Source organism: Aquarana catesbeiana, linkage group LG04, assembly GCF_042186555.1.
Source record: "Aquarana catesbeiana isolate 2022-GZ linkage group LG04, ASM4218655v1, whole genome shotgun sequence".
NCBI lineage: Eukaryota > Metazoa > Chordata > Amphibia > Anura > Ranidae > Aquarana > Aquarana catesbeiana.
This window is the reverse complement of record NC_133327.1, coordinates 642354776-642377111: the sequence shown is the minus strand read 5'-3', so window position 1 is coordinate 642377111 and position 22336 is coordinate 642354776. Positions and strand designations below refer to the sequence as shown.

Below are 22336 nucleotides of genomic sequence, written 5' to 3'. Positions count from 1 at the left end.
TGATCATCGATTTTTAGCAGGACTGTGACATTGCATTGGACACTTTTGACACTTTTTTTTGGACCACTGACGTTTATACAGTGATCAGAGCTAAAAATAGTCACTGATTACTGTATAAATGTCACTAGCAGGAAGGGGTTAACACTAGGGGGCGATCAAGGAGTTAAATGTGTTCCCTCAGTGTGTGTTCTAACTGTGGGGGGATGGGAGTGACTAGAGGAGGAGACATATCGCTGTTCCTAACTAATAAGAACACACGATCTGTCTCTCCTCTCCTGACAGAACCGGATTTATGGGTTTACACACACAGATCCCCATTCAGTCTCTCACGCCCGCGATCGCAGGTGGCTGGCGCTCACCTGCTAAAGTTCTTAAAGGAGCCGATGTACCTTGCGTCATTTTGCGCAGTAGAGCCAACCTGCTGATGCATATGTACGTGAGACAGTGGGGAAACGGTTAAGGAAACATATTTTATAAGGGGTAACTAGTGCAGTAGGCCATGTCCCACAGAAGAGAACAGGGGAAATAAGGGGTATGGGATCCAAAATACTTTCCTAAGGTAGGGAGAAACCTGAGTGCAACCCTAGAGAGTCAGTTTGTTCCATGTGGCTCTGACTACCTTCACCTATATGGTATAGCCACAACTTCCAGGGCATCTTCAAATTTTTTTTACAAATATCTTAAAAGTGTGGCGTGCATTTGTATTCAGCCCCATTTACTGATACCCCTAACTAAACTCTAGTGAAACCAATTGCCTTCAGATGCCACCTAATAATAGAGTCCCCCTGTGTGTAATTTTATCTCAGTATAGATGCAGCTGTTCTGTAAAGCCCTCAGAGGTTTGTTAGATAACATTAGTGAACAAACAGGATCATGAAGGCCAAGGAACACACCAGACTGGTCAGGGATAAAGTTGTGGAGAAGTTTAAAGCAGGGTTAGGTTATAAAAAAAAATATCCTAAGGTTTGAGTATCTCATGGAGCACTGTTCAATCAATCATCTGAAAATGGAAAGAGTATGGCACAACTGCAAACATACCAAGACATGGCCATCCACCTAAACTTGACAGGCCCGGCAAGGAGAGCATTAATCAGCTAAGCAGCCAAGAATCCCACAAAGATCCACAGCTCAGGTGGGATATTCTTAAAGTCCCGTTTGCAGTTTGCAAGAAGCCATGTGGGGGACACGGCAAACATGTGGAAGAAGGTGCTCTGGTCAGATGAGACCAAAATTAAACTTTTTGGCCTAAAAGCAAAACGCTATGTGTGGTGGAAAACTAACACTGCACATCACTACATTTTTTATATGTGGCCCTGCTATAGGATACCTGGACGACTTACTTCTGAGGTAGCAGTCTGCTTCTCTTCTGAAGATCAATGTGTCTCACACAGTGTACATTGGCTCCAGCTGAGAGGTTGGAATAATTAGACCTGACACTGGATGCCGTCCAAGTGAGCGTGATCCTTCTGGACAAATGTCTTCCTCTATTGGTTTAGGTGGAATGTCTTCATGGCATGGAACAGGAAGACACAGTCGTTAGATTTCCCGATGTCGTTAAAATCCCTGCACAAGACTGTCTCTGGAATGGTGGCTCTCATGAATGCTAGAGATAGGAAAATTATTCCTCCCTTTTATCCTGGAGGGTTCTGATGGCGGAAGCCAGCTTGATGGGTTGGGGTGAAATTTTGGACAATTTTCTTGGTCTGGGAAATTTGATCACTGCAACATCCTGGCATTGAGAGCTATTCGTCTTGCCCTACTGCATTGGTCAGTACAGCTGAAGGGCCCAATCAGACAATTGGTGCCGTACATAAATCATCAAGTAGGCTCTAGAAGTCGTGCTGCTCAGGAGGAAATAGATCTCATCCTTCTTAGGCAGAACTCTGTATTCCTGCACTGTCTGCCTTCCCCATTTTAGGCATGGAAAATTGGCAGGCCCTTAACAACTGTCTCCAGGGAAGGGATCCTCAAGCAATGGATGCACTGGTCATATCTCGGGACCCTTATTTTAAGCCTTTCTGTCATTACAGCTTCTACTTTGTCTGGATTTGAGTGGAATGAATTCTGGTACTGTAATTCTGATCGCCGTGGCCTGGCTCAGGAGAACTTGGTACTTCAATATTGTGAATATGTTTGCGAAAGACCCCTGTATCCTTCCAGATTGACCTCAAATTCTATCAAAAGGTCTAATCTTCCATCTTTCAATAAAGTCACTAGCTAGAACAGCGGGGCTAAAGAGTCTCTGATTCTGTCATTACCACACTACTGAACGCTTGGAAGGTGACTTCAAGGGAGATTAACCACAGAACTTGGAAATTTTATTTTGTTTGGTGTGATGCTGGGGTATTTCACCCTTGAAAGTAAGCTGCGGGTTGCATTCTGGCTTTTCTCCAATCTGGAGTAGACCTGAGACTGGCCTTGAGTGCGATCAAGGGTGAGATTTCTGCTTTGGTGGTCCTTTTTTAGAGACCAATTGCTTTACATTCCTTGGTGCATGGCTTTGTGCAAGGTGTCACTCGTATTATTCCACCTCTCAGGACTCCCTGGCACCTCAACTTTCTGATTTACAGAAATCTCTTGTTTTAACCTATGGGGGATATTCTTTAGTCCTTCCGACTCAGGTTATTTTTCTGGTTGCCATTCCTTTAGCCCGCAGAGTTTTGGAATTGGTTCTTACCTTTTTAAGGAACTGTTCCCGGTGATCTCCACCGTGACAAGGTGGTTCTATGGACTTAGCTGTCATTTTTACCTAGGGTGCTTTCTTCATTCCATCTTAACCAAGACATTGCGTTGCCATCATTCTGTCCTAAGGCACAGACACTTGGTGACGAGGCTCTTCACATTTTGGATGTGGTTTGTGCTATCAGCTTTTACCCAAAGTTGACTGCTGACATTTGTCAGTGAGATTCTCTTTGTGCTTCCTGAAGGTCCAATGATAGGTGACACAGCTACCAAATCTACCATTCCTTAGTGGATGCAATGGCTTTTTTCTTAGGCTTATATGCTAATTGGCAAAGTTCCACTGTTTTCTGTGACAACTCGTTGTACCAGGAGTGTGGGTGCTTCCTGGGCTTTTTACCATCAAATTTCATTAGCTCAAGTTTGTAAAGCTGCTTCCTGGTTTTTGGTTCATACTTTTACAAAGTTTTAGCAAGTGGATGTTAGAGCCGCTGGGGACCCTACCTCAGCATATTTTGCAGGCTGCTGCATAATGTTTAAACTTATTCTGGTTTAGTTGTTTGGAGCGAGTTGTCTTGCTGTGTGTTGCCCTTCCCTTACATTTAATGCAAGGAAGAGAAGACAGATCCCTGGTTCTGCACATCCACGGAGTCCTATGGGAGTATGAGACACAACCTCAGCCTGGGCTCCAGCCAGGCCACGCCCCCAACATGTTTTACTCCACCCCAGGAGCTTAGTCATAGGAATCCCCATGACTAAGCTCCTGGGGATGGAGCGAAACGTGTTGAAGGAGTGGCCTGGCAGGAGCCAAGGTGGAGGTTGTCTCATACCACCATAGGACTCTTTGGATGTGCGGCATTAGGGATCTTTACTCTCTCCCTTCCAGTGACTACAGGAGCTGGGATGAGCTCCATCCCTTGCAGGCACTCCTGCAGTGGTTGCAACATCACCCACACTAATCCCCATAGTGATCGAGCCTGTGCGGCACACTAAACCGTGGGCCTCACATTCAGTGCTTTGGGACTTCCCAATTGTCATTGAAATGAAGACACTGTAAGTCCCGTGTTGTATGGTAAATAAAATTAAATATTTGGTTTACCTTTTAAAATTCCTCTTGAAGTACATCACAGGATCCCTCTTCCATTGTGATTCATGGCTTGCTACAAAAACAGAAGCCTTGCCTAATGGGGAGTGGTTATGCTTGGGAGAGGATTTCCTGTCTTTTTTTGGCAGTGCCCAGTGACCTGAAGGTGGCAGCATAGCCCTATCATTGTGTGTGTATAAAGAGGCTCCGTGTTCCATGATGTAATCGAAGAAAAGGATTTTAAAGGAAAACCAAAAATCCCATTTTATTGTTCACCCAGTCCTGAAAAGAACACCTTTTTAATGATATATTAATTAATACTGAGTTGAATTTTATGTGTTGTGTGGTTTTTTTTTTTTTTGTTTTTTTTTTTTTTCAGTATCTCACTAGGGCGCTTTTCAAAAGCAGAAGTAAAGTCTGCCACCTGATGCAAGAAAAACCTCAGAACCATTACTTTATCTGGTGTAGGCTATACAGCCCCGCTGTCATTGAAGCCACCATCGTTTTCAGTCTCTGCGATTATTTCCCCATCTCTTCTCCTGTCTTCCATAAATGCCATCAGACTTTTGGGGGCGAAATATGACTTCATCCCAACATAGATACTATTCACATCTTGAAATAGCCTGGATGCAGAGAATGTGCATTGAAATGTGCACATGTTAGGGATGTTGCCGGCAAACATACCATAAGTTTCTCACAAACAGAAATGCTTTGGAGGATGGGGATAACAATGAGATAGTTACAGTGGTGACTTTACTGCCCACTTTTTGGTCAATTATATATAATGTGTGTCTGAAATGGGTATAGTAGTACAATAATTATGTACTATTATAATTGTTTTGTTTTAGAAGAGGACAGAATTAAACCAGTTTGTATATTTTCACAAGATCTCTATGCTGCAGCTCCTTATACCCTTATTTGCGCCAACACCGCCCTCTGGTGGAGATACTGGGAGGTGGGTTCTGTATCTCATGCTGGACATTGGTCACTGTGGGCCAGCCTGACCTATGGAGTAAATAATATAATCCTTTCAGAAGAACCAAACCAGTAGATAGCACACCTATCCTTTCACTCTTTACTACATTGTGAAAGGAGCAAAAGATGAGATTTGCTGCTGTAATTATGATCTTGGCTAAGGTTCTAAATTATCGCTGAGCCCCCGCACATAATAGATTTGTTCTGTGAGTCATCAGTGCTGCTGCTAGCTCTGTATATATCAGATCTCTCAAAACTCTGTGTGCAGGTAATTCTTTTTCAGTCCCCAGATCTTCATTACAGGATATATTATCACATTTTTCAGGGGTGGTCTGTCATTCAGTGTTGTCTGTAGCATACTTTATTTTTCTAAAATCATAAAATATAGCAGATCTAAAAGCTTAAATATTTTAAAGGAGACCCCCAAATTTCCCTGCCATTCCTTATTGTTTAAATTTATAAAAGGTGGCAAAGATGACTTTGGCTGCAAAAGCATCTGCTCCATTGTTTTGCAGCAGGTGCATTGGCAGTGGTCACTTTATCTTTGCTGAAGGGGAGGAGGAGCAGAGTTTTTAGGCAGACAAGGAGATCAATCCACAACAGGTAACCCCACACTCGCTGTTACTGGATGTTTATCAAGGAATTCATCTGCACTATTTAGAACAGCACTAGTTGTTCACACTTTATGGACACTTGTTTATTCAATATCTAAGTTTAGCGCCTCAACTTTTCTTATTGTTTCACTTTTATCACAATTGGTCCTGTTGTGTTGTTGCCAGCAGCTTGCACTTTTTATATTTAGTCTGTATACCTGCGCAATAATTTTTTTGCCTGTTATAACCCCACAGGTGCTGGCTCAGCTCACCACCTGGACAGACAAGGAAACTTGAAGTAGGCAGCCGCACTCCGCAACGGGATACCAATCACAGACTATTATGCAGGACTTAACAGAAGGCTAACCCGTTTCACGCATCTGTTGCTTAAACATGATTAAACACCAGTTGTGTGAAATGCATTAACCTTCCGTTGAGCCCTTTGACTGTACCTGTCTTTATTACATTAAAGAAGTCCATGATTGGTATTCATTTGCGGTGTGCGGCTGCCTACTTTCCATACGTGGAAACTTTTTCCATAAGTTTCCATACCTGCAATGGTTCTCTTGTTTTTAGATCCCCTGCCAGCATTCCTGGCTCCTCCCCCGCCTAGTGTCCCTAATAGCAAGCCTCTTACTGTAGGGGCACTCAAGCAGACTCGCTTAAAAGCTGCGCTCTGAGTGTCCATTCACACACAGAGTGCATCTCGGCCCTGCCTCCTGCTCTCTCATTGGCTCACTTGCTGTGATTGACAGCAACAGGAGTCAATGGCTCCCGCTGCTGTGTGAGCCAATGAGGAGAGTGCGATCCAGGAGAACAGCTGCTCTTGTGCACATCGCTTGATTGAGATTGGGCTCAGGTAAGAATTTGGAGGGGGGGAGCTGCACCCAGAAGGTTTAAAAAACCTTGAACATTTAGAACAACTTTAAGGTAGACAGAGTTGAGGAGATAGAAGATGTGCCTTCAGCAAAGGTAATGTATTCCAGAAGAGCATTGCGCAGCTTACCTCTCTTCTTTTCCAGCATGTTTGAATAAAACAATATGCACTGCTTAATAACTTTCTGTGCATTCAAGTACCAGCCTGCTGTGAATCTGATTAGAATGGGTTTTGCAGTCTTTACACCTGCAGAGAACAATTTTGTGGCGTTTAGTAGCTGATTAAAATTTGTGATGATTTTGGTTCTGATGGTATTGGACAGAAGGGTCATCTCGTGTTGGTCAAACCAATGTTTTTTTGACTTCTAAAGTGTAGTTTTTTACTAGATAATAAAAATCTAATTGTAATGACTGGCTATAAAAACGTTTTAAAGTGATACTAAAGTCTTGTTTTTATTTTTTTTGTTTTTGTTTTTTTAAATAACAAACATGTTATACTTATCTGCTTTGTGCAGTGGTTTTGCACAGAGCAGCCCAGATCCTCTTCTTTTTGGGTCCCTTGCCACCGCTCTGGGCCCCTCCCTCCCCCTGAGTGCCCCCACAACAACAAGCAGCTTGCTGTGGGGCACCCGAGCCAAGCCGCTGCTCTGTGTGTCCATTTAGAAACAGAGCTGTGGCTTTGCCCCGCCCCCTCTTTCTCCTCCTTGGATCACTGACTTTGACAGCAGCGGAAGCCATGTCGCCCTCTGTGTGTCTCAGCCAATCAGGAGGGAGAGTCCCGGACAGCCGAGTCTCTTGGGCAACATCGCTGGATCGAGATGGGTCTCAGGTAAGTTTCTGGGGGGCTACTGCACACTGAAGGTTTTTTATCTTAATGCATGGAATGCATTTAAAATATAAAAAACCTTCTGCCTTTAAAACCAATTTTAAAGTGAGACTAAACACACAGTTTAATTTACATTGTACCTTTTTGTATATTGATGAAAACACAAATTATTTTAATAAAACATCTTTTTTCCTAATCAATATACAGCTGTCAAATGACCCAGCTCTTTCCCAGCCTGTCTGCGGGGATACCTAAGCAGGAGGAGCTTCTAGCCCTCTGCTGTTGATCACATGTTTGAAATAAAAAAAAGAAAAACAGCCTTTGGAATACAGAGTCAAAATAATTAATATCAATAAACTGTTTTAAATTGTCATACAAAAATGTATTTGAAATCAAATCTTATTTTTTGGCAATAACTAGGTGTGTCGGCAGATTTCTGCCAATCACAAGCTGTGTCACGCCCCTCCTGCCTGTGTTTTAGAATAGGAGGGAGGTGAAGCCTCCATCAATCTACATGTAATATCCCGCCCCCATTGTGTTTGGCTGGTTAGTGCACATGGGGGGGGGTTATTTTACCACTGTATATACCCACATGTGTACATGTGTGATTTTATAGTCACATTAACTGCTCAGATGTGATGGGGAGGAAATGCTCAGCATAGAATACCACTGAAAACTGAGCATGTGCAGAGTTGCCACCACAGCTGCAAAATTCCTAGCTGAATTGGAGACATGAACATAAGGTGGAGATAGAGAGCAGCAGGATCAACCAGGTTTTTTTACAGAAAACGAATCTCATCATGACTGAGTGAGTATGAACAGCATGTAATACACCATTTATTGAGAGTTTTTTTATGATGTGGGTTTAGTGACGCTTTAATATTATCTTACAAACCAAGCAAGTTTGCGACTAAGGGGCCTCCAGCCTAAATGTATTTCTGCCTCCTGATGGTCATCTGCAACCACAGAGCTCCCAGTCTTCAGTATGTATGAAAGAAGTATTCTTTAACTACTTCAGCCCCGAAAGATTTGGCTGCTTATTGACCAGGCCATTTTTTGCAATATGGCACTGCGTCGCTTTAACTGACAATTGCGCGGTTGTGCGACGTTGTACCCAAACAAAATTCATGTCCTTTTTTCCCACAAATAGAGCTTTCTTTTGGTGATATTTTATCACCTCTGCGTTTTTTATTTTTTGTGCTATAAACAAAAGAAGAGCGTCAATTTTGAAAAAAACACAATATCTTTTACTTTTTACTATAATAAATATCCCAAATTAAAAAAAAAAAAAAATAATAATTTTTTCCTCAGTTTAGGCCGATATGTATTCTACATATTTTTGGTAAAAAAAAAATCGCAATAAGCGTATATTGATTGGTTTGAGCAAAAGTTGTAAATAGGGGATAGATTTATGGCATTTTTATTATTATTCATTTTTTTACTAGTAATGGCGGTGATCTGTGATTTTTACGGAGACAGCGATCAGTGCTATAAAAATGCACTCATTACTGTATAAATGACACTGGCAGGGAAGGGGTTAACACTAGAAGGCGATCAAGGGGTTAACTGTGTTCCCTCAGTGTGTTCTAACTGTAGGGGGGATGGGACTGTAGGGGAGGAGAGAGAGATCGGTGTTCATACTTAGTATGAACACACGATCTGTCAACTCTCCCCTGAGAGAACCGGGATTCGTGTGTTTACACACACAGATCCGGTTCTCACTCTGTCACAAGCGATCGCGGATGCCCGGCGGGCATCGCATCGGCTCCGGGCACATGCTGGCACATGTGCGCGCCTCCTACAGCGTCTTAAAAGGCCGACATACAGTTACGGCGGTTCGCCCAGGGGACCCAAATTGCTGCAGTGCAACTGTGGCGGCTGTTCCAGAACTGGTTAAAATCCTTTAAGGTGTGTCTGTTTTCTATGTGTGTTCACAGGTAGAAGTGAGCGGCAGAGCTCATGCATCTAAAGCGATGCCAGGGTTGCCTTCGTCCATATATCACCAGAAAACCTCTTTTGCCTGTCTCATCTTCCCACTCTTAACACATTTTCTTATGCGCATGCTTTTACACATTTAAAGCTTGTGCTGTACATAAATATTAATTTGGGCTGTTTTCATTTTAATCTATTGGCACAAGCAAGCATGAGCAACTTGTATTACTCTGGCACAATTGCTAGGTCTGGTTTATGTACTCTAGTGTCCCAAAGCTCCCAGGAGAGGAGTTAGAAAATTCAGCTTTCAAGGCTAGGCTATTGTTATTTTTAGCTCTTCTAGCAGCCATTGTTTTCCCAGTAATGGTATTGAGTCTAAAGTCTTCTGTTTTGCTGATTTTTCATCTATTTTTGGTAAGTCATAAAATAAATTTGTAACAAAACAATAGTTAGGTAGGGCAGGCAGTTTATGGTGACTACAGATCCTTTTGCTGTTAATCCTCAGATCTTGGAGCTAAGCCAGCCCCTGGCCATTTAACCGTTTGACACAAAGACCCTCTATGGACAACTGATACTCTAACATTGGATTGTTAAATAGCAGAGAGGGGGCTTAGTTAGGGCAGTAGTTGAGGCCTATTTATGGCATAGGCCCAGAACTGGTAGGTTCCCTGGGTGCAAGAAGCTGCATTGAGGATTTTGAAACTTTGGAAGCCTTATTAATCTTAAAATATTTGTATGACCTGATTGGTTCCCTTTGAGTACCTGCTTGTGCTTTTGTTAGTTAAAGGTTAACGTTCACCTTTTTTAAAAATAAATAAATAAATAAATAAATGCACGTATGTTTGCAGGAAAAAAATGTGCATTTTTTTTTTCAGAGGAGTCTGCAGAACATTGCACCCGTGATCAGTAGATCGCAGATGCAATGTTAGGCTCCTGCAGATGCTGCCTCCAGCGTTCTTGCCCATACTTCTAAATGGGCTGTCTATTTATAAGCTAGAGGAAGTGTCAATGAACTACGAAGGCACTCATCGGCTTCCTCGCAGTTCTTTGAGAACTACAAGCCGTCCTCTGCAGTGGCAGACTTGTAGTTCCTCGTTCACAGATACCCGTGAATGAATGATGCAGCTTTGCGGGCAGAGCTCCGCACAGCCATGATAATCTTCAAATGAGACAGTGGGTGAATGATGAAGAACCCCCCCCCCCCCCCCCCCCCGTCTGCTGTCAGGGGGGAGATCAGGCAGTACGGGGGGGGGGGGGGGGGGGGGCAGGGACTAGAGCATGTTACATGCATTTTAAGCTAAATCAATGCAAGCTTAGTTTTCCTGTGCACAACTATTTATTTAGTGACCTTGAAATGTAAAAGGTTTCTTCTCCTCGCACAGCAGCAAGCGTACGCAGCACAGCAGCATGCGCACTGAGCGTGCCGTTAGTGAAGGCGATCATGCCGTCACGGACGGCTCTCGCGCGCATGCGCCAGAGTGACGTCATCGCTGCTCCGGCCAGTCACAGCGCCAGAGCAGCGATACCCGGAAGTCACTCCGGGTATCATGACGGAGGAGGTGAACGAGGGTCGCTTTGGGGGCTTCGATCTCAGGTAAGTAATTCATAATGAGCTAGTATGCTATGCATACTAGCTCATTATGCCTTTGTCCTGCAGGGTGTTTTTTTTTTGTTTTTTTTTTTTTAGAGAGGGTTTACTTCTTTAAAGGGGCTCCAAGAAAGTCAGATGTTCTCATGGGCATACTTTGTTCCTGGGTGAGTGACTAAAGTATTGAAGCAATTAGCATTTTTAAAGTGATATAAAACACACACAGTTTAATTTACGTTGTCCTTTCTATTTATGTATGTGGATGATGGCACTGTAATTATTTTATTTATTAATTTCAGGTACTTATATAGCGCCGTCAATTTACACAGCGCTTTACATATACATTATACATTCACATCAGTCCCTACACCCTTAAGGAGCTTACAATCTAAGGTCCCTAACTCACATTCATACATACTATTTTATTTAAAAAAGACATCTAAGTACCTTTTTCCTGATCGATATACAGCTGTCACATGACCCAGATCTTTCCCTGCCTCCCTGCAGTGAAACATAGGAGGAGCTTCTTTATAATCACATGGGCTGCTCAGATGTGATAGGGAGGAAGTTCTCAGCATAGAAACTCACTGAAAACTGAACATGTGTAGAGTTGCCATCACAGCTGCAAAATCCCAAGCTGAATTGGGGACATTAACAGAAGGTGGATATAGAGAACAGCAGGATCAGCCAGGTTTTTTGCAAAATACAGAAAACGAATCTCGTGAGTGAATATGAATAGCATGTAATACACCATTTATTGATAGTTTTTTATGATGTGGGTTTAGTGACACTTTAAGGGAGGTCGACAATGACAGCCTACCATGTTTCTCTTTATATCTCATGTTGTAAAGCACTGCGCAAACTTGGCGCTATATAAATCCTGTCTATTAATAAAAATATCACAAGTCCAGTATGTTCACCATATCCTAGAATGGGTAAATCTAATAGTATATAGTTTGGTAGTGCAGACTGTGGTTTGCCAATAATAATAACAACAAATTATGAATAGAAACACAACCGCTAAGAAGTTACGATATCTTGCAATCCCTCTGTTTGATGGAGTGACTTCCAAGTTGCTTGTTTTTTCTATTCACAATTCACAATTTTCCTTTTAAATATGTTGCTGATATTACAGGTTTTCTTTAATTCCACTTGGCCGTTTGTTGGCTATACATTTTTTTTATGTAGACTGGGTTCACACCCGCTGCGGCCGCGACCCACAGCAGGGGGTCCAGTGCGAGTCTGTTCACCGTTTCAGGTGCGAATCAGGTCTGAATTTTCAGCTGAATTTGCACCTGAAATGGACCAGAAGATGCACAGTACCCTTCTGCAGTCTGGACTGCGGCCGCCTCAGTGGTGTGTGAACTGGCTCCATTGAGAGCCAGGCACGCTCTCCTGTCATGCAAATTGGATGCAGGAAAACCACATCCAATTCGCATAAGTGTGAACCCAGCCTAAACAAGGCCCAGCCACAATAAAGTCACATAGTACAAAGAACATTGCATGTAGTCTAATTTTCCACATCTGAGAATGAGTTTATTGGGAGCTACATTCTAATTGTTTTTTAGTGACTACTGCCCATCATCGTTGTTTGCACTATGTTGTTAAAAAGTTGGGCCACCCAAAAGCAATATTTCAGTTATGGTTGGATGCCGGTGATCTAAGTCACCCATTGTTTGCTTATATTTTTTGAGGCCTCCAAGACCAGCTGTTCCAACTCTGCCCATCTCCAACAGTGAGAGCCCACTTGCAGCAGCCTCTGCTGTTGGGTGAGCTAAGAACCTCAGTTTCCAAGTGATAGGAGTCACTGGGTGGTCCAACCTACTATTATCTACCCAAAACTGAAGTAATGGTTTTGAGTTGACCAGTCCTTTAACACTGCTCTGTTGCAATGTTAAAAAAATGGAGCAAAGCACCACCTTCCATAAAACACTTTATGCTCACCTGTCTTGTCACTATTCCTCTTATCTTTACTGTAAGATATATGGCCACCTGAAATATCTTCACATCCAAAACTTCCAGGATTATTGGATGCCTATGTCCCCCAGAACATCACTATGGTTCCTTCCACATACCCTTATGTCACATCTGTGTCCTGTAATGGCAAAGGAACCACAGTGGGAGACCAGGTGTCCATCGCAGTGGGGTTGATTTACTAAAACTGGAGAGTGCAAAATCTGGTGCAGCTGTTCATGATTGCCAATCAGCTTCTAAATTCAGCTTGTTCAATTAAGCTTTGACAAAAATCCTGGAAGCTGATTGGCTTCTATGTAGACCTGCACCAGATTTTGCACTCTCCAGTTTTAGTAAATCAACCTCACTGTGTTGGATGTGAAGAGGCCATTGCTCTGCAAAAGCGAAGCTCTGAGGAAAGATCGATAGAACAGGTAGGTATAAAGCTGCTTCTATGCCACGTGATGCCTTCCTATATTTTTTTTAAACCACAGTCACTTTAAATAATGGCCTGAAATGTACTTGCCTGTGTATAATTATTTTGTAAAGGCAACAAGTGTCAGAAAAAGAACAAATAAGAACGATCGCTATCATGTTGCCTCAAGATGTGTAGAAGCCAAAATTTTAAACCGTGCACGATTTGTTGACATACAAAGCACTCGAATGAGCCTGCCATCTTTGGTGAATGTTGTACTTTGCCTTCCAGGTGTCCGCAAATATGGTAAAGATTTTCAAGCTATTGCAGATGTAATTGGCAACAAGACAGTGGGTCAAGTGAAGAACTTCTTTGTAAACTACAGGCGTCGGTTTAACTTAGAGGAGGTATTGCAGGAATGGGAAGCAGAACAAGGAACCCAGGCCTCTAATGGTGATGCCTCTGCTTTAGGGGATGACACAAAAAACACTTCTCATGTACCATCAGGAAAGAGCACTGATGAAGAGGATGAGGTGTGTTTGTGTACCCGCAGCTCAGACATGTCATTTTTTTTTCTTTTTTCTTTTTTGTAGTTATGAATGATAAATAGGTAGTATTCGGCAGTGTAAAATGCTAATCTGTAATTGTCTACACTTGAATATTTATGTTTATGTATGCTTTTTATATAAATTTATGAATAGTACATGAAAGTTACATTTATTAGATTATACTATACATTGCTATGTAATGTATATAAACATGTTTGTTTTTTTGTTTTTGTTTTTTTTTAGTCTATGAACTTGATTTTCCTTCCCACACATAGAGGGATGCTGAGAAGATGAAGCTGAGGTTATAGACCGCATTTTTAAACTTTTAGAGCACTAAGATGCTGAAAGACGTCTTATACTATATACATTCATAGTCCTCTAAGGAGGTGACAGTACCATCAGCATATGCTTTCAGGGTCAACTATTTTGGGAAAGGTAAAGTAAATATGAAGCAAGCAAGGTAGTATGCAACTCTGGGATATTTTAAAGGTGCTCATGAACAGAGATTTTTTTTTTTACAGTGAATAAAAACATAAAATCTTTATTGAATTATAAATGTTAAAATCAATCCAATAAAAGCTTAATTTCAAATTACCTGGTTTCATTGTCATCATTTTATAGCGGTAAGGAGATTGTTGATCCCAACCTACAAGGGCCTATTCAGGGGGTACCACTAATAAACTGTAACTGTATAAAAAGCAAATCAACAGGTAAATAAATCACAAAAAAATATTTATATTATACCTGCAATGAAAGCCATGTATATCTTTTACCCAAGCAATATAATATCCTCACTCTTATAACGAATGCAAATTCGATGACTGAAATAATGGTTACAAGATAATATTCAATATGGACTCCCAGATTGATGTACAAGCGAGGAGATATCTGATGACTGCAGGAGGTAGTATAATTGAACCAAGCTACAATTTTACAATTTATTTACCTGTTGATTTGCTTTTTTTATACAGTTACAAGTTTATTAGCGGTGTCCCCCAAAGAAGGCCTTGTACTGTGAAACATGTTGGGATCAACAATCTCCTTACCGCTATAAAATGATGACAATGAAACCATGTAATTTGAAATTGAGATTTTATTGGATTGATTTTAACATGTATAATTCAATAAAAATGTTATTTTTTAAATATCAAATGAATACTTTTTGTACAGCATTCACATGCCCCCAATTCTCATTTTCAGCCTTGTGCACCCCCAGGTCATAGGTAGCTGCATCGTCTCTGGCTAGGGCCTGGGATCTTTCTGTCGGCTTTAGGTCAATACCGTCTTGCCAAGGACTGACAATGGGACTCAGCACGTCATGCTCTGCTTTCTGTTGTCCTAGCTTGAGAATACGCATGTGATACTGACAGCGCTAAAACCGGATTAGGAGCTTTATGAGTAGCATTGTCACCTCGGAACAGGAAGCAGGAATAAGGGCAAAGTACTCGCAGCATCAACAGGTATTTTTTTGCAAATTTAAAACATATACAACAAAATGCTTATACCGCTATGTTCAAAAGGCAACAAATAAAATAATTCCTCCAATGGGGATACAGTGAAAGCCTGGAAGAAGTGGTGACAATTCTGTATTCTATCCAAAGCTAGAAAAACAAGTTTTGGCCAGAATCAAGAATGTCCTGAAACCGACTATGTAGCCGCAGGGCTTTACTTCTCGTTTCCCTTACTTGGGATGCCTGCGCCTGCACCCGAATCCGATTGAAGAATTGGCTTGGGTTAGGACATTGCTGAATCCCTGGACAGGTAAATGTCCTTATATTAAAAGTCAGCAGCTACAGTATTTGTAGCTGCTGACTTTTATTTTTTGGAGGGAGCTCCTCTTTTGATTTCTCTAGCTCCAAAACCCTCTAGATGACCCACTATAGCAAAGGAAAGTATAGGGTACAGCTTTTCATTTTTAAAAAATGTGCACAATGAGTTTGTTCTTTCTTTCCTTCTTAGAAGGTGGGGATTTGAAGGGGGATCTAGGAGGGATGATGGTTTTCAGTTTCTCAGTGTAATACCGTCTAAAGGCAAGGTCTGTTGCTTTGCATCATCTTCTCTGCGTCCCCCTAGGTGTTTCATGAAAAGGATTTTACGGTGAGTACAGAATCCCTTTTATTAAAGGATTTAACTTATAAATGGATTTTTTTCCTTTTTGTTTGGTTTTAGGTACAGAACAGCCAGACAGTTCCTCCAACCAACCAGTCACTTCCAGAACAGACCTCTGCCCCAGCACCAGCAGCTTCTGCATCAGCCTTGAACCAGCCTCCACCTCTTCTTCGGCCTTCACTACCAGCTGCCCCAGCCCTACATCGGCAACCTCCACCTCTGCAGCAGCAGGCTCGCTTTGTCCAGCCAAGGCCCACCCTCAACCAGCCGCCTCCTCCTCTAATTCGGCCTGCTAGCTCCTTGCCCCCTCGTCTGAACCCAAGGCCAGTCATGACCACAAGCTCTGGTCCGCAGCCTCCTTCCCTTATCGGGATTCAAACCGAACCACAGCAGACAATGCATTGATTTTATGCAGATAGGTTCTCAGCTTAAAAAGGTGAACTTTTTAATAAGCTATTTTTGAGAGAGAAGAGTCAGTTTTGGAGCCCCTGTCCAAAGTTTGACAAATCCTCCTACCACTTCTAACAAAGATCATGACGTTTCAGATGTTAAGGATTTTTGTACCATACACTAAACTGATACAGAATGTAATGTAGCCTTTTTTATATACATAGAGTCAGATGTAAACCTCTTGTACACCAAAGCGTGTGTTTTTTTTTTTTTTTTTTTTTTTTCCTAGATTCATCTGTTACTTGTTATTATGTGTTATATATTCGTGCACTTATTGGCTGACCATATTATGCAATAATTCCCAAATGAACTTGTGAATGGTTAAGTGATGTGCAATGTGAAGATTTATAAAACATATCTGATTGTGCTAACCAGTGTTAAAGTGAACCATGCACAAAGAGCACAGATGACCGTGTTGTCGCTAAGCCAACATTAAAGTGAACCTGTCACCTACAAATATTAGAGGTATCCTTAAAGTCACAGCTGAAGAGATGTCTTAACTGCCCATGGGCCTCTGTTTTTCATCCAGCCATAACTGTAGTCCACCAAGTCATAATACTTATTTAGATGGCCTTGTTTCCTGTAATACGGTGTACTGGGAGCACCAGTTCCTGAGAACTGCGAAAGTGCAGGCCAAGTTTTGTCACATTGGCTATTGGAGGCTGCACTGTACCTTACAGAGATGAAGACTGCATATAATCATGTAACATGTAGTTACAGTAGTGTGCAGAATCACACATGTAAAAAGCATCTGGCTAGGATAAATCACTTAAATCTCAGATTAAAGGAAAATTCAGGACCTTTGCAAGTTAAGAATTGTAGTATAAGTAGAAGTATATCATGGATTGCATTAAAGTTGAACTATGGGCAAAACTTTTTTTCTCATTTTGCCTAGAGCAAGGTAGTGTTATAACCCATCAGATTTCTTTTTCTTGCCATCTGTGTTCCATTGGGGAGATTTTCCTTAATTTCCTGTCCCATAGCCAAACAGGAAGTGAGAGGATATCCCTGCAAATGAAGGGAAATTCTAGGAGACCCCCAGGTAACCAAAAATAGTGTCCCCACTGGAAGATTTCCCCTTTATTACTTTTCTCTGGACAACCCAAAATTTGGATTCTTGTTTTACTTTCACTTTCAATGATAACGTCAAACAGGACAAATAGAGAGGGTGAATCTCCGTAATGGGGGCACAGACCACAATAAAAACTGACATGGGGTTCAAATCCCTCCCCACTCTATCCAAAACTAAAAAAAAGGAAAATTTTGCCTTTAGTCATTCTTTAACAGTTCACTAATTATTTTACTCATTGTATTGGATTGCTTTTCAGCCAGTGTTCATGGAGCATGGTCTCTATTCACTAGGAGATCCAAAGGCACAAGATAAGTAATGTTGCTTGTTTTTAATAAATTGAAACGCTGAATATTGTTCCCCCTCCCCCCAAAAACACACAACAGCTTTGTCTATTATGCAAATGTAAATTTACACTTCAAAGATCAGAAGACGACAAATGCTGCACTTAACAACTCATTTCTGTTATTAGAGTGAATTGAATTTACTTTGAAGTTGCTAAACCACTGACAGAGATATGTTCTTATAGCGTGTAGTGCACAACCAAAGTTGGAACTCAACGTGGAGCTCCAGCCTAAAAAAATGATACAGTCGGCAGCTACAAATACTGTACTGTAGATGCTGACTTTTAATATAAGGACACTTGCATGTCCAAGGATCCAGCGCTGTCCTCACCCAAGTCGATTCTTCAATTGGCTTGGGGTCCAGGAATTGGCATCTTAACTAAGGTAGACCGGCAGTGAACCCTTGCAGGTTCATTGCTGGCTTCCCACTCAGTCATGCACTTTGTGAATGGTCCCGCAGTCTTCTGGGACATGTGATGTATCCCAGCAGGCTGTGGGGGAAGAAGGGGGGCCAACTTCCGCTCGAATCACCACGCAATCCAACCAAAAGTGGGAGCAGGTACCTGTTAAAGCCAGGTGCCCGCTTCCCCGCCCACTCCATCCCAAAAGCTGCCAACTTTTAAAGGGGGGGGATGCAAAAAAGTGAACTTCCCCTTTTGGGTGAAGTTCTGCTTCAAGTTGTGATTGGACTCGCCTGTTTCCACCCCCTCTCCTCCATGCTACTAGTCCACACATGTCAAACACAAGGCCCGCGGGCTGAAATCGGCCCACCAGGCCTTGTCATATGGCTCTCACACTCCGTTTTGCAGCCAGAACATGGCAGAACTCCATTGGGGTGCCCATTATGCAAAGGGCATAAAACTAAACTCTGCACTTTGTACACAACACACCCCAAAACTCTGCACTCTGTACATAATGCACCCCTGAACTCTGTACGTAGAGCACCCCACATACAACTGGCCCTTTGAGGGCAAACATACTGCTGATCTAGCCCGTGATGAAATTGAATTTGACACCCCTGTCCTAGTCAGTCACTAAGATTGGCAGCCTCACTAACCAATAGTGTGTGAGGTGGGGAGGAAGTTTGTATGGGCACAGCGTCCGTTCCTGAAAATGTAATTTGCACATTAGAGTACACAGGCTGTGAACATCTTCATGTGTCTGATCCACATGTCTGCCAGCAGTTTAATCATGTTAAAGTGAACATCGTTCTCATGTTTAGCTGTAGGATTAGGTGCTATGGGCAACACCTCTATTTTCCTTTCCTCTACTGTAATAGTACGCTCTCCTATTCATGCAGGAATTTTTACCAGCCAATCAGCAATTATCACTCTTGAATTCTTTAAAAAGATTATTGGTTATTTCTAATTGGCTGCTATTAGTGGCTGCATGTTGTTTTTTGCTCTGCTTTATTATGAGGCTGAAGGTGCCCCACTTCATCCCATCAAATGGCCAATTTGCGCTCTCATAAACTGGTTGGTGTCTGTTGTTCATGGGTCCACTTCAGTAAGTGTTGTTATTCTTTATTTGTTCTACTTAATATGTTATTTTTAACATAACAGTGAAGTGTAGTTATCTTATCTTATCATGTTTGTGTCCTTGTCAATTTGTGTTATCAGTATTTCACTCTTATCAATAGCTTAAAACTGAAAAAAATGTATATATTTAGTATTATATTTATTATTTCCCTTTCTTCACACATTATTGAGATTATTCTGTAAGACAACTGTGGTTGCTTCTTGCAACAGCTGACAAATGAATGCAGTGATCACAGAGTGGAAGGTTCCATCACTTTTTCTACACTGAAATTTCAGATCTAGATTCTCCACTATGATGTTTAGATTTTCCATCTATCGCTTGGAAGCACTTCTGATTGCTCTCTAGTTGGGATCATTGTATTTGTCCATGTGTTTTATTTAATATTTTTGTTTTTTGGCCTGTTGTATTTTTCATTTACAGTTTTCTGCGTGAGATCAGTGCTACTGATGGCATGACAGTTCTGTCAGTATTGGGTATCTGCAGCATCGTGTAACCAGTAGCTGTTAGATGTAGGGTACAAAAATGGTTGAATTGTATTTGATCTGACGGGACTATTGTGTTGGTTTTTGGCAGCAGTAGAATTGCTGAGGAATGTCATACCTTATGATCTTAAATGTTCCCATCCCCCTGTGCCTAAGATTGACCAGTTTGGTCCAGAAGCATGGCCTGAGCAGTTATGGCACCACAGCTCCATGGTGCCTGCACCCAGAAAGGTCAGTGAGGGTTTATTTTAAATCTTATTAATGGCTTGTTAAAGTGATGTGAATATTTGAATGGCTACAGTTCCACCTGGAGGCAACTGTCACTTTATCAAACGTTCTGAAATATGCTGATCCTAAGTGAATACTTACCTCTCCGCTGTCCAGGCTGCTGTTAAGAAATCCCCCTCTGAAGTATCTTTTGAAGCTTCTGGGAGTGTCAACCTATCGTGTCCCCTGCAGCTCTCATTGGTTCCCCCCCACCAACCTAGTGTCAATCTGCTGTGTCCCCCACAAGGCCCAGTGGTTCCTCCCACCAACCTAGGGTGTTCTGTAGTGATGTAGGGGCCAGCTGGAAGACTTAACCACTTAAGGACCAGCCTCGTTTTGGATTTTAGGTGTTTACATGTTTAAAACAGGTTTTTCTGCTAGAAAATTACTTAGAACCCCCAAACATTATATATGGTTTTTCTTCTAACACCCTAGAGAATACAATGGCGGTCATTGCAATACTTTTTTTTGCACTGTATTTGCGCAGCGGTCTTATAAGCGCACTTTTTTTGGAAAAAATTCACTTTTTTGAATAAAAAAATAAAACAACAGTAAAGTTATCCCAATTTTTTTTTATATTGTGAAATATAATGTTACGCCAAGTAAATTGATACCCAACATGTCATGCTTGAAAATTGCGGCCGCTTGTGGAATGGCGTCAAACTTTTACCCTCAAAAATCTCCATAGACGACGTTTAAAAAATTCTACAGGTTGCATATTTTGCGCTACAGAGGAGGTCTAGGGCTAGAATTATTGCTCTCGCTCTACCGGTCGCTGTGATACCTCACATGTGTGGTTTGACCACCGTTTTCATATGCGGGCGCTACTCGCGTATGTGTTCGCTTCTGCGCGCGAGCTCGTCGGGACAGGGGGGTTTTAAAAATTTTTTTTTTTATTTTTATTATTTATTTTACAATATTTTATTAATTTTTACACTGTTTAAAAAAAAAAAAAAATTGTGTCACTCTTATTCCTATTACAAGGAATGTAAACATCCCTTGTAATAGAAAAAAGCATAGCAGGACCTCTTAAATATGAGATCTGGGGTCAAAAAGACCTCAGATCTCATATTTACACTAAAATGCAATATAAAAAAAAAAGTCATTTAGAAAAATGACATTTGAAAAAATATGCCTTTAAGAGGCGTGGACGGAAGTGACGTTTTGACGTCGCTTCCGCCCAGCAGTGTCATGGAGACGACTGAGCGTCATCTTGGCCTCACTCGTCTCCAGACACACCAGAGAACAGGACGCGATCGCCTCCGCCGCTACCGACGGCTCCGGTAAGCGGCGGAGGGCACCGGATCGCGGCGGGAGGGGGGGGGCCCCTCTCCCGCCACCGATAAAAGTGATCTCGTGGCGAATCCACCGCAGGGACCACTTTTATCTGAAAGCCGGCCGCCGCACGAAAACGGGGATACCGGGGTTATGGCAGCTAGCTGCTGCCATAACAACGATATCCCCGTTCAAAATTAGGACGTACATAGTCGTGCGGCGGTCGGGAAGTGGTTAATGAGCGCCGGGGGGGGGGGGCGACGACACAGCAAATCGCAAGTTCGGAGGAGGATTTAACCACAAGGGAGGTAGATTTAGCAGCACAGGCAGCAGGAGAGGTATACAAATGCGTAAGTTTGTAACAGGGCTTGTTTATTCCAGAACGTTGGTTAAAGTGAGAGTCGCTTAAAATATTCCGTTTAAGGGTTTTTCTTTTTAATGGGTTAGTTTATGGGATGTTAAAATGAATTAATGCCGAACCTTTTATACACAGAATAAACTTTTCGATTTTATTTTGCCAAAAAAATGGGTGTGAGGTCTAAAAAACAAAACAAAAAAAAAAACCTTTAAGTTAAATTGGCCTTACGGTTCACAGTGGATTTGCGATAAATTTGTTTTTTGTTAATGTGCACATCAACTGTCATTTGTAGGATATACCCATGGCCTAGGTAGAAGAAATGATCATGCTAGACTTGTCATGCTATTGTTTATTTATTTGCTGTATATGTCTTGGTGTAATTATGATGAAAACTGTTTTGTGTCTTATGTACGTGACCGTCCAGTATAAACTGATAAAATTGTCAGCGGTGTTTCTGGTTTACTCAAAGCTATGTGTAAAATTGATGACTTCTGTCTCCCTTTCTGAAAAGGGATTCTTTTTTTTTTAAATAAATTATTTATTGTTTGTTAAATCCTCTGAATCACATTCTCCATGAACTTGTCTTTTTATTTACTTTTTGTTAGTAAAGTGTCCGTCTACCCAAAAGTGATATTTCTGTTACAGATGGCATATGGTTGGTTGGATTTCTTGCTGGCTTCTTAGTTCTGACTGGCCCTTGAACAGCGAGATCTTTCTGTAAGTTCCCGCCTTTCTTGGGATTTGACTCCTCTTGTTTCTGGATCTTCCCACTTATTGCATTCACCAAAAAAAATAAAATAGATGTGAACCTTAAATGGATGACATTTAGTTTTCAATAAGAAAAATACATCTCTTAACCTTTTCCATCCTTTATTAAAGGTGGTCTCCTCTAGCTTCTTTGTACAGGTGGTCCCTTAGTTACAAACATCCAACTTACAAACGACTCCTACTTACAAACGAAGGGAGACAACAGG

The 22336-nt window shown here is 41.7% G+C and overlaps 1 protein-coding gene across 3 annotated transcripts in view; it reads left to right on the top strand.

Annotated features, from left to right (window-relative positions):
* RCOR3 (REST corepressor 3) overlaps positions 1-21924 on the top strand; it is an 80448-nt gene extending 58524 nt beyond the window's left edge. For all 3 annotated transcript variants that reach the window (XM_073628421.1, XM_073628423.1, XM_073628422.1), the window contains 2 exons: positions 13213-13454; positions 15639-21924. In XM_073628421.1, the coding sequence (XP_073484522.1) occupies positions 13213-13454; positions 15639-15983 (587 nt within the window). In that variant the 3' untranslated portion in view covers positions 15984-21924. The remainder of the gene's footprint in view (positions 1-13212; positions 13455-15638) is intronic.
* The last annotated feature ends 412 nt before the right edge of the window (positions 21925-22336 follow it).